We start from the raw sequence: 12,248 nt of genomic DNA on the forward strand, positions 1-12,248 counted from the left end.
TTCTCTACCCATTGAAAAAGTTATTAATCGATAATGAAGTCGATTTTCTACCTGGACTAAACAAAGCGTGTGTTTACATGTGTTAACTGGGTGAATTAATGCTTTACTTTTGCGTTTGTGAAGCTTCACAGAGGGAATTTGCAGGGCGTTGTCTTTGAGGGAACACCAGAGCGAGAAGAGAAACAGAATCGTGTCTGAACAGGCTTAGCCAGGTCTGCTGGCGAACCCATATAAGCAAGAATAAATCAACTCCCTTCTCTCTTCGTACTTTTTAAAAACTGTCCAGCTGTTGCTTTTGTCAAACAGAACTTAAATCAGCCAGCGTGAGATTGTAGATTACTAATAATGGGATTTTCCCGACAGATTTCTGCACCATACTAATTAAGCTCGTTTTGGAAACAGAATAATCATATTTCATCGACAGCAGTCAGATTTTGAAATGCTTTTTGGTTCAGCAGCACAGTAAATACATCAGTGGGTCTTCTCCTGCTACTGCTGCTGCTGCAGTTTTTATTGGAAATATAATCTAGATTACCATTTAGGCTCTCTGGGCGATGAATGTAATTACTAATATTTATTGTTTAATGCAGCAGAAAATGTGTTTTTAAGGGCAAAAATATGTGCTGGATCTTTTTGCAAAATCAGCAGATGTTCCCAGACGCAACTATTTAATTCAAATTAATTGAAATTATGAATTACATTTTTTTCTACCTCTACTACCTCTGTAGTTGCGTTGAATTAAAAGCAGAAACACTGTTTCATCAAATATTTGTGTAATTGAAAGTCAAATTGTCATCACAAACTTCTGCACCGCTTATCTCAATTCAAGGTTTTATCGTTTTTTTGTCAATCATTCTACTTTTAAGGGCTTGTTGTACCAGAATATATTGATAAAACCCATTAACAAACCATTAAAATGTTAGTAAATAGCTGCCTCTGCATTCAATCAGTACTTCTTAAATAACACTGAACATCTTGTCGCATTGATCATTCTCCAGGATTTTGCGATTGATTCTTTGCAATCAAAATCACTGATTTTGTGAAGTTGATTTAAAAATAATTGCAAGGCATGACGTTAAATGTGACTTTTTGTTACTCTTCACATTGACTATGGAGTATAATTTGACATAAAGGCTGAGGCAGCAGAGTAGAAGTAAGAAATACTGCCACCTGCAGGTGGAAGATGGCATGACTTAAATTCAATAGATTTGAACATTTTTGCTGAACATTTTGAATAACTTAAGCATTAGCGAGAAAAAAATGTGGGAATCTGTTGATTTTCTTAAGCTACTTTCTGTTTATCTTAATCTATGTTTTATGTGTTTCTGCAGGCATTTGGAAATGCAAAGACAGCAGAAAATAACAACTCCAGCCGCTTTGGAAAATTCATCCAGCTCATCTACCTGGAAAGTGGCGTCATCAGAGGGTAAAACATCATGTGCTTCCTTATAAACACTGCAAAAATACAAAATCCTGCTAAACATTTTGGTCCAGTTTCTAGTGCAAATGTCTTAGCACAAGTAACTTCTCAGCAAGATATGAGTTTGTCAATAAATTCCTCAATATTGATGAAAAATACAAGTTCCACTGGCAGATTATTTCACTTGTGATATGGAAAATCATTAACAAAAACAATCACTTTTTTCTGACTGAAAAATTTGTGTACTAAATCACGTGTACTAAGATATTTGCACTAGAAATAGTTTTTGCGGTGAAGATGGTGGATTTTACATAATTTCTCAGTGAGTGGCTTTTATTTATTTCTCTTTTTGTGCATAATTTACAGAGCTTTTGTTGAGAAGTTTCTGCTGGAAAAGCACCGCCTGGTGTCCAGAGCTAAAAATGAAAGGTATAAAATATAAAATCTTTGAATAATCAACTCAGATTATGATCCAAATATCATTTAGGTGGTACATTTCTTGTCATATCTGTGTAACATTGATATGTAAATGAATCCACCACGTTTAGTAGGAATGTAAATGATGAAAGTTAAATGTCTTTTGCGGCGCTTGATCCTCAGGAACTTCCATGTTTTCTACTGTTTGCTGATGGGCGCGTCTAAAGACGAGCGGGAAGAATTTCATCTACTCAACCCACAGGATTATGTTTATCTCAACCAGGTACTTTTGATCCACTTGCTTTACTGCTGCAGAGAAAGAGAAAGTGATGAGCTAATATAAGACACAATGATGAAACCTCTGCTCTGTCTGTGATTTCTTATCAGCATAATGACTTAAATGCTTCACGGACGCTGTAAATTAACACTAAAATTGTTTAAAATTGAAACATAATTAAGCTCAGTCTACTCTAGATGAAGGATTTAGCTTAACACATTTCTGAAAGTCTAAAACATTTGTTCCTCTTTCATAAATTGAAAAGTATTTATTTTGTTGAACTACCAAAATGTATGCACTTTGTTGGTATATGTGATAAGTCAACACTAAATGGTGCATAAGGATCAAATGGAAACAATTCATACGTAATTTTAAATTGTTAAAATTTTTGTTTGTAAATAAAAATCTGAAAAGTGTGGCATTAATTTATAAATAGATAGATGGATACTGGACTGTGTCAAGTAAATAATTTAGCTTATTAATATACGGCTAAAGACGTGTTTTATATTTCTATGATTGATAATAACTATTCATAAAACCTTATTTATTGACAATACATCTTAACATGACAGGCATAAAATATTGCCTTGTTTGTAGGTTTAATAAAGTTGCTGGTTGAATCTCCTTTTTTTTTACTTTAAAAGTTGTACAAAATATCTGAACATTTTTCAAAATTACTAATAAAATAATTTTTTATCTTCAACTGAAATCTTTTAGGAAGAAAAAGTTCATTTAGTTAAATATTTTCCTCCAGATTTTTCTATTGATTGGTCCTCAGTTATGTCTTAAATAAATAGGAATGAACAAAAACAAGCAACTTCACCTTATTTTGTTTTACTTTTATATGCACTGCCATTCCTGGGAATTTCCCAGTGAATGCTGAGCGATTACTGGTAGTTTGCACTGGTCAAATGGATGAACTGTGCACGAACACATTGTTTCTGATTGTTTTTTGTTTGTGCACTTTTTCTGCAGGGGGAATTTAATTTGAAAACGGAGGACGATCTAAAACAGGAGTACAAAAGACTTCAGCAAGCTATGGAGATGGTTGGCTTTTTGAGCGCCACTAAAAAACGGTGAAAGTGGTTATTATCACATTACATATTTGAAATGCCACAAAGATTTATTTAGCAAAGATTCCCAGAGTTCTGACAAAAAAAAAAAAACTATGAACATCAGATGAAATACTTCAAATTTCATTTTTAAAGTCGTCTTTGAAAACAAAAATGTTTTGCTTTGGTGTTTTTTAAGACCATTTACGCTAGTTGAAAGCTCAGTTGATTACTTTCAAACATAATTCATAACAAAATGTGGAAAAATGCATTGACTTTTGCAGTAACACTCAAACATATGCCGTTTCATACTTTTTTCACCTCTCGTTTAAAGTTTACACCTGTCTGCCAAGTGAAGTGTAATTGAAACTAAGCTCTATCGAGTAGTTTCTGCTTTCTATACTGGTGTCGGTTACATGTCTGAGCCTGTTGCTGTCGAGAGCTGGAAAAATGCAGCACATATTCCAGCCAGCGCCCCAGAATGCCTCAGGACACAACGTGCATGAGCTGCATAGTTTGTTACGTGTTCAGGGTTGATTTCCTGGTGAATATTCACACACAGCAACATGGAGGAGGAAGATTAAATATTCAAGCTTTTATTAATCAGAAGTGGCTATGTGTTCCCTAATGGATGTTGTACATATATTAGGTTTGAATAATATCAATGTCAAATCTATTTATACAGCTCTTAAGAAACAATAACAATAAAATAAGTTTATGAAAAGATAAATAAATAAGTAAGCATGGATACAGATTGCTCTGAGCTTTTACACCACTAGAGGCTGTCATAGTTCCTACTTACCTGAAAAGATGAGTTCTGCAGTAAGTTTGGAGATTTGTACTTAAATAAACTGATGTTTTATTCACTAAATAGTTCTTAAATAGTTAGTTGGTCCTAAATGAGATTTTAAACAAGTTAAACTGAATAAAGCGAGGTGAAAAGTTTGTCTTGTAGGCAGTGAGGGGCAACTGATAAGTCAGTGTTGTATTATCATTTGATAAATTAATTGATCATTAAACATTTATACAGAGTCAAAAGACTATCTCACTCAGGATATCTTAAATAATTCAGATGAATTCATCTGTTTTCACAATTAGAATGAAGACAATAAGTCTTAGATTGGAAACGATGAACTGTGTTGAGCTCAGATTGTCTGGGTTCTGTGTAACTTCAGAAAACTCAGAAGTCTAAAAACGTAAATCCTCTCAAGATGGTGGAAAAATGTTATTTGGGAATCCCCTCCATTTTTGTAGATGCAGAAAAGACGACTTTTGGGGTTACAATTGAGATTAACTGCTGGGAAAAAGTTGCGTCACTCCAGAACTTTCTGATAGCTCATTAAAAAACTTAAAACCCACATTACACCTTGATAAGGACAACAGACCCATACGCAGCTGACAGTCATTCAACATGTTTGTGTTATTTCCACTCTGAATTTCTGTTTTTGCTTTGCAGCATTTTCTCTGTGGTTTCTGCCATCCTGCTCCTGGGAAATGTGACGTACAGTCAGTCAAAGGACACTGAAGTCCTGGAGGCTGGACCTGCAGAGGTTTTATCTTCACTGTCACACTTGCTTATGGTAATACTGATCACACTATACTCAGGAGTTTATTATGGATACATACAATAATCCTGCATTAAATTTAGAAAATCTCTGTCACACCGCTGTATTTCTCTTGCATTTACCTTTTTACGAATCTTAAACTGCTGCAAACTGAATTTAATTAGTTCACAAGCTAAACTGGGCTGCAACTTATTCTAGAATATTTTTTGACATATCAAAAAAATATGTGGATTTGCATCGAAACTCAGATATGAAATATAAATAAAAAAAATATGCCTCCTCTGCTGGGTTTAATGTAGCAGCAAAAACACAACAATAGATTTTCTTAACCTCATTGTGCAAAGATTCACTCACCTCAACATGCCAAATTCTTGGGGTAGCAGACACAGAAAGGGAGTTTGACCTATTTTTTTTAATCAAGTTTGTTCATAATTATTTGACCACTTCAGAGGAACAAATATACAGATACAAATAATTACTCTTTATACTCTTTACTGGAACAAGCTGGGCATTTCCCCCTCCATCCCAGTAGTAAACATTTTTAACATTCGGGGCAAGAACGCATCAGAAGTGCTGTAATAGTTGTTAAAAGTGACAGAAAATACTTTTTCACGAAACGTTCATCGGTCCTTCATGTCTGGACTCGGGTTGGGTATTTATCATTTATCGAGAATGATTTCTTATAAAAATTTTCATTTATTGTCATCTCGATAAATTTCAGTTAATGGTGAAGAACTGACATTAATAATGGAAATGCTATATTTTTCTTTTTTCGCCACCATTTGATCCATGAGATCATCAGTTAATACCAGTAAATTGGAAACGTCGTGCAGTTTAGTGATATAAATTACACTTCTTTTAGTAAGTGGTATCCTAAAGAATCCCATTTCATTGGGAATGTTTCAGTATTTGCATTTGCGTTTGAATTTTGTGTCAAAAGAAGTAATTAATAGTTTACAAGCTAATTTGTGTCATCTGTTTTGTTTTATCTGCAGGTGAAAAAGGAGCAGCTGGTGACGACTTTAACCAAGAAGAAGGTAGTGACTGCAACCTCCACTGTGGTTTCATCCTACACACTACAAGAGGTAACTACTTTGAATTCAGGAAGATCCTTTATTACCTGTAACTAAACTATTATGGCCATTTGTCTTTTCGGTTTTATGGTGTTGCCATATGTTTAATTTTCCTTGTTTCATTTCTAGGCCATGTCAGCTCGTGACTCCATGGCAAAGAGTTTATACAGCGCTCTGTTTGACTGGATCATCCTTCACATTAACCACGCAATGCTCAATAGACGGAACATGGAGGAGTCCGTCTCTGTGAGTCAAAAAAAGTTCAATCTTGCTCTCTGACCTTTCAGTAAATGTTTGTAGATGATCTGAAGATTATCAAAGCGATCTGATATTTCGTTATTTTAAGAGCTTCTGCTGTGTTTTCAGTGTTTGTCCATTGGTGTCCTGGACATGTTTGGGTTTGAGAACCTCCAGAGAAACAGTTTTGAGCAGCTGTGCATCAACTACGCCAGTGAAAAGCAGCAGTTTTACATCAACCAGAACATCTTTAAGTTTGAGCAGGTTGGTCTTTTTTTCCTATTATTATTTTTATATCGACACAATATAACATTCACATTTCTCCTGCTTCTGCAGTTAAATTTTTTTTAAGTTGGTTTAAATTAATTTTGTGGGATTATTTGCTTGCCATTTTATTAACTTTTAGGAGGTCTATGTGTCAGAAGGCATAACCTGGGAAAACATCAACTTCACTGACAACAGTGACTGCATCCAGGTGATCAGTGACACATCAGTAGGACTTCTCCACTTATTGAACAAGGAGAGCAAGTAGGTGACATTTTACATTAGAAACCACTATTTAACGATTTGGAAATGGGGAGAAATATGCTTTGGTGGAATAAAATATTGAAATGTGAAGGGATTTGCTCATAAACATCAACCTCTGGTAGTTTTGAAAATCAACTGGAACAAAAACACAGCTGCGTTGCATAAGAAGCAGTGCTGTGCATGCAAAACATTGTGTTATTTTAGCAAAATTGTTCTTTTGACTCAAAATCATGTTAACGTTAAGGAGTCTTAAGACTTGAAACGTGCAAAATGCTGGTTAAAAATTATTTAAAATGTTTGACTGCTTTTAATGTCAATAAAGTTTTTCCATTAATCATTTAGCAAAAATATAAATTTATATAAGAGTACCCTTTTACATCTTTTTCTTCCTGGATATCTCGTTTTATACTAGATAAAGTTGGTTGAGCAAAATTAAGTTAAAATCTAAAATGCAGCATAGGACCAATTTTAACCAGTTCAGTTTAAAACTATTGGGTGAGATTTTATACTTTTAAATATGGCTGCAGGTTACTTAACTAAACAAAAATTAAAGGCTTAGGAAACTTGAAAGCTAAGCAAGAGCAGGTTGCAGCAGGACTTGATAATCAAGTTTTTTAAATATTCAGTTCGGGGTTTAACTTTAATTTCATGCATGACTCAGAAATCTGTCTAACTGAGTTTTCTGTTGCGGTTTTATTCATTTCTTTGGCCTTGTTCGCTTTCTCAGATATTGTATAGGTAATGGTGTCTATTTTTCTTTTATTTCCGTCTCTCTCAGGTTCCCTCGGGCCCCAGATGAAACCCTGCTGGAGAAGTTTAAACAGCACCATCAGAGCAACCCTCGCTTTGGGGTCTCTCCCTTTGTGCAGGAAACTTTTACCGTTGTACACTACGCTGGGAAAGTTAAATATCACATCAAGGTGAAACTCCCCCAATGCAAACATTTCTACATTCCAGTTGAGATAAAATCTTGTCATTCAGCAACAGGAAGTTAGTGTGTAGGAAAATATCCAGAAAATTTCAGATAAAGCGATTGGTTGTTAAACAACACGTCTCAGGTTGACTTTACGACAGACACATTCAGGTTCATGGTATTTATTCTAACAAAAAAAAAAATTTTGGTGGTTAACATTAGTCCAGCAGCTTCTGCCTCTTTACATTAAATAAAATATAATAAGTAACCTTAAACAAATTACAAAGGAGTATCTCCCAATGTGCATTTTGGTTAACATTTGTAAAATTAGACATAGCTAAAATAGATAACATTAATAATGACAACAGTAAAAATCATATACAAAATATAGCAAAATTGCTCATGAAACACTGTGTATTATAAAAATTTGTCTACAAAGTATGTGAAGTATAATACTGGTAAAGAGCTGATCCTGATACATATCAATTACAGCAGCAGACAAAGGGGGAGGAGCTATTACTTTTTACCATAGTAACCACCAAGTACCAACAGCAGAGTAACTGGGTTTCAGCCAATCAGTGCCGAGAAAAATAAATGGAGCTTCCGGATTGGCTGCTTTGCAAACTTCAGCGCCAGGATTGGGCTAAGCAATACCAGCTTTATAAGCTGCATTTTTGAAAGTATATTTTATGCTAGGTTAAAAAAAAAATCAGCGAATAAATGGATTTTATTTTATTTGGACTTAAAATCCGCAAAAACTGAACAGTGAATACGGAGAAGTTCACTGTGATTCTTTTTAAAAGTCGAGAAAAAGTGAACATAAAAAAATCTCCCAATATTCCAGAATGTAATGAAAAATAATTTTGGTAACCATACCAAATCTAAAACAGTAAAAGTTCAGTTTTCCTTTGTGACTGCTTCACACATCGCATGTAAACTTCAGATTTTAACTGTATATTTTGATGGTGTTGTTTTTAGGATTTCAAAAAGAAAAACACCGAGCACATGCGTCCTGAAGTCGTAGCTCTTCTGCGGAGCAGCAAGCGCTCCTTCTTGCTTGACTTGGTTGCATCCAACCCTGAAGCTTTGTTCAGATGGAGCATCCTCCGAGCGACCATCCGCATCATCTCAGTCTTCAAAAAACTCCTAAAGCAGCGGACTGAACAGAGTAAAGAGTCTTTTTCATTTGTTGGGCTGTACTGAATTTTCTAAGTGACTTAATTAGCATATGCTCTGCATATCTTGCATTTTGTGTAAAATAATTTAAATTATTGTTCAATTTTTATCTCAGCTACTCCAAAACAAACCCCACGCACGCCACTCTCAGCCTTAAAAAGGCGCAGCAGTTATCTGGAGAGGCTGTCTGGGTAATTATTACTACTTATAATAATTAGGGTGGACATACTTTGGCCTACAGTAATAACCTTTCCTCTTTTTTCTTCCCACAGTCGCTTTACTCTGGAGTTCTCCTTTGATCGCACTGATGAACAATCACTCGATATATTTGAGGACATTTTTGTCAATTATGAAGAGAAAAAGTGAACAGACAATATGTTGTTAGCTTCATAACTCTGAAAATGTTTATCTGAATGTTTTAACCTAATATTTCCATATTTTTTCTGCAGGAAAAACAGAGGTAGTCGACACAAGCAGATCATTCCAAAGGTAAAAAGTAGCCAAACTAATAAACTGAAACCTTCATTCTGCCGTGTTTTGCAATTCATACTAATAAAACACATTTTTAATGTTATAGCCACTAACTTAATGTCATGTCTTTGGATCTTTAAGTTGACAAACAGATAAAGTGACACTTATCAGGAAATTTAAAGAAAAATTATTAAAAATAAATGGATGCATTTTTTGCCCACTTTATTTTGAAGGAGCTGCAGAAATCCATAATTCAGAAATAATCATCTTTAATTGGAAATCTGTTAGAGATGAATTATTAATAATCTGTCCTAAAATAAAATCTAATCTGTGTTGTGCAATACTAAAACGTCATGTCATCCTGAATATACCATTCCCATGATAAAGCATGGTGATGGCAGGATAATGCTGTGGAATCCCTTCCGTTGGCAGCTGATGGAAACGGAACGGATTGTTTGTTTTAAATATAAATATTGGGTACAGACTTTCAAAATGGACCCAAAAACTTCAGCTGTTGTTCAGCTGAAAACTGAAATCGGTGGAGATAAATGCAAATTGAATATATTTTTATTTATATATTTTTGCAAAAGGAAAAGAAAGGAAACCCAGGTTCTATGTCATCCCACTTCACAGTCATGCCACTTGGTGTTGTTCTGTCAGATAAAATCTCAATAAAATATATTTACATCATTGGACTTTGTGGTTTAAAACTGTGAATAAGATCAACAGTTGTGAAAACATCTGCACCTTGCTACACATGTAAATATTAAGATCTCGTCGTGTTTATCCTCATTATCTTATTTTGTCTTTCATCAACCAGAACCTCATGAATTTGACTTCACTCCGTCACATCGTTGGTCTGATGAAGCACGACAGAACGAGCAAATCCGTCTTCCACCCTAACCGGCGAGCAGATCCACCCACAGTTGGCGCTCAGTTTCAGGTTTTTCTTCCCTGCAATTCTGTGAAACAGTATTATTAAATAGGATGATGGGTGTTTTCACTCTTGATCATTTTAGTTTGAGACCTAAAACCATGTTTTCTCACTGCGTATATTAATCTTACAGACCTCGTTCGGAAAGCTGATCGAGACGATTGAGAAAGCGGAGCCTTTCTTCATTTTCTGTCTTCGCTCTAATGCTGGAAAGGTGACGACATCTGTTTGTTTTCAACTGCAGATTTTTTTCTTTTTGTAATCAGGACAGATGATGACTAAGCATCTCGTCTTGATTTTATAGAAACAGCTGCACTTTGATGATGAAGTGGTGCTAAATCAAATCAAGTACACTGGCATACTGCAGATGATTCGCATGCAGAAGTCAAGCTACAAAGCGAAATACACATTTAAGGTAGGTGAGATTAATTTAAAACAATTTATGTACAGCACAGTCTTCATTTATTGGCCTGTCTGATAAAAATGTTTAAACATTCTTTGAATAAATGGAGCATTTTAGAGTTTAGAAAATAATCAGTATTTGACTACATTTATTTTGTGTGCACTTTAAAAGCCTCATATCTTACCAAATATTTGTGATCTATTTTGCCTTAGTATTCATAAAATAAGACACTAATTTACAAGTAACTTTTTAAGCAAGATATTGGAGCTTGTTTTAAGTCAATAATTTTTAATATTGACAAAAATTACTAGTTCACTTATAACATGGCGCACAAAAATTATCATAAAGGAATTATTTACAGTTTTAACAACAGGGCAGCCACTTCTAAGACTTTCTACACGTTGACTAATAAATATGAAGGAAGATGATTTTCTGAACTCTCCTATAATTTTTTCCCTGTTAACATCCCAGGAATTTGTTAAGAAGTTCGGGATTTTGCTTCCAAAAGGAACGACTGGATCCCCACAGGACATAACTGAACTGTTTGAGAAGCTGGGACTGGAAAAGAGCACCTACCAGATAGGAAGAACTAAAGTATATAACAATGCTTTCTTTCATTTTCTTCTCAAGATGATTGCATTTACCCAAACTTTCCATCTTTGTTTTTTTAGATATTCATTTAATTGATTTGAACACTTGAAATAATCTTTTTGTTTTATCATAAAAATGTATCTTCGGGTGCAGAAACACATGAAAATCAGTTGGAAATAACGCAAAAGCAAAGGGTTAGCTTTAGCTAAAACATGACCTGACTCCACTTGACTTAGTCCTGCCTTCAATCTGCTCAGGTTTTTCTGAAAGAAAAGGAGCGTCAGCTACTCCAGAGCACTCTGAACGAAGAAGTGATGCAACGGATCGTCACCCTGCAGCGCTGGTTCCGCGCCTGTCTCATAAGGAAGCACTTTCTGCAAAAGAAGGATGCCACCATGATCATCCAGGTACAGCTGCTTTTTTACAGAAACGACAAAACACCTAGGCTTATTGTAAATGCAAAGTTATTCATATTAATTGAACCTATATAACCAAAAACTGACAGCAGCTAGGTTAGGGATAACAATGTGGAAAAGTTTAAAGAATTGGGATGTAAAATGTCAACTGAAAACTAACACTGTGAACCTAGATATGTTATTTCAAGAGATATTATTGTAGAAAATAAATGTTGCTCTGTATCTGTTACCTCTACAATTATAATAAAAAATTGACAAAACTACCTCAGTTCTGAATTTAGACGCAAATATAAGTCCGTATAAACAAAATTAAGAAGATATCAAGGAACAAACGAAGAGTTTGACCACAGAATAAACATCAAACTGTATTTGTTGTTGTTTTAGAGGAGCTGGCGGGAGTTTTTTGAGAAGCAAAACCGAGCTGCGACAGTAATCCAGACGGCGTGGCGTGTTTCCCAGTCACTAGACCTCGAGGACCATGGAAAAGTGCATTGCAATTCTCAAGATGGAGCCAGGTACTATGACTAGGAGGCTATATATTTAGTCTTTACAGTCATATTTTTGGAAGGATAATTTCTGGTAATTTAAATGTTTTTGGTTTACTGTTAATACAAACATTTTCTCTTAAAATCAGAGTAATAATCAAGGTGATTTTCTGTTTTGTTTTTAAATGAATAAGATTTTAATGCAGATGTAGAATACACTGTTGAAAAGTGTATTCTGTATCTTATGGCTGTCTTTTCACGAATTACTGCACCAGTGCAGCAAAGCAAAT

The 12,248-nt window shown here is 34.8% G+C and overlaps 1 protein-coding gene across 3 annotated transcripts in view; it reads left to right on the forward strand.

Annotated features, from left to right (window-relative positions):
* The window catches only part of myo9b (myosin IXb), a 32,456-nt gene that overhangs the window by 8,703 nt on the left and 11,505 nt on the right, over nucleotides 1-12,248 (forward strand). For all 3 annotated transcript variants that reach the window (XM_055058157.1, XM_055058156.1, XM_055058159.1), the window contains exons 3-22: nucleotides 1,332-1,426; nucleotides 1,787-1,849; nucleotides 2,021-2,120; nucleotides 3,090-3,190; nucleotides 4,623-4,746; nucleotides 5,727-5,816; nucleotides 5,934-6,050; nucleotides 6,171-6,305; nucleotides 6,448-6,569; nucleotides 7,348-7,489; nucleotides 8,461-8,650; nucleotides 8,774-8,849; nucleotides 8,931-9,020; nucleotides 9,108-9,147; nucleotides 9,950-10,072; nucleotides 10,197-10,277; nucleotides 10,368-10,478; nucleotides 10,938-11,060; nucleotides 11,315-11,464; nucleotides 11,858-11,988. In XM_055058157.1, the coding sequence (XP_054914132.1) occupies nucleotides 1,332-1,426; nucleotides 1,787-1,849; nucleotides 2,021-2,120; nucleotides 3,090-3,190; nucleotides 4,623-4,746; nucleotides 5,727-5,816; nucleotides 5,934-6,050; nucleotides 6,171-6,305; nucleotides 6,448-6,569; nucleotides 7,348-7,489; nucleotides 8,461-8,650; nucleotides 8,774-8,849; nucleotides 8,931-9,020; nucleotides 9,108-9,147; nucleotides 9,950-10,072; nucleotides 10,197-10,277; nucleotides 10,368-10,478; nucleotides 10,938-11,060; nucleotides 11,315-11,464; nucleotides 11,858-11,988 (2,204 nt within the window). The remainder of the gene's footprint in view (nucleotides 1-1,331; nucleotides 1,427-1,786; nucleotides 1,850-2,020; nucleotides 2,121-3,089; nucleotides 3,191-4,622; nucleotides 4,747-5,726; nucleotides 5,817-5,933; nucleotides 6,051-6,170; nucleotides 6,306-6,447; nucleotides 6,570-7,347; nucleotides 7,490-8,460; nucleotides 8,651-8,773; nucleotides 8,850-8,930; nucleotides 9,021-9,107; nucleotides 9,148-9,949; nucleotides 10,073-10,196; nucleotides 10,278-10,367; nucleotides 10,479-10,937; nucleotides 11,061-11,314; nucleotides 11,465-11,857; nucleotides 11,989-12,248) is intronic.

The sequence above is a fragment of the Poeciliopsis prolifica genome, unplaced genomic scaffold (genome assembly GCF_027474105.1).
Source record: "Poeciliopsis prolifica strain line A6 unplaced genomic scaffold, Auburn_PproV2 SCAFFOLD050, whole genome shotgun sequence".
Classification (NCBI taxonomy): Eukaryota; Metazoa; Chordata; class Actinopteri; order Cyprinodontiformes; family Poeciliidae; genus Poeciliopsis; species Poeciliopsis prolifica.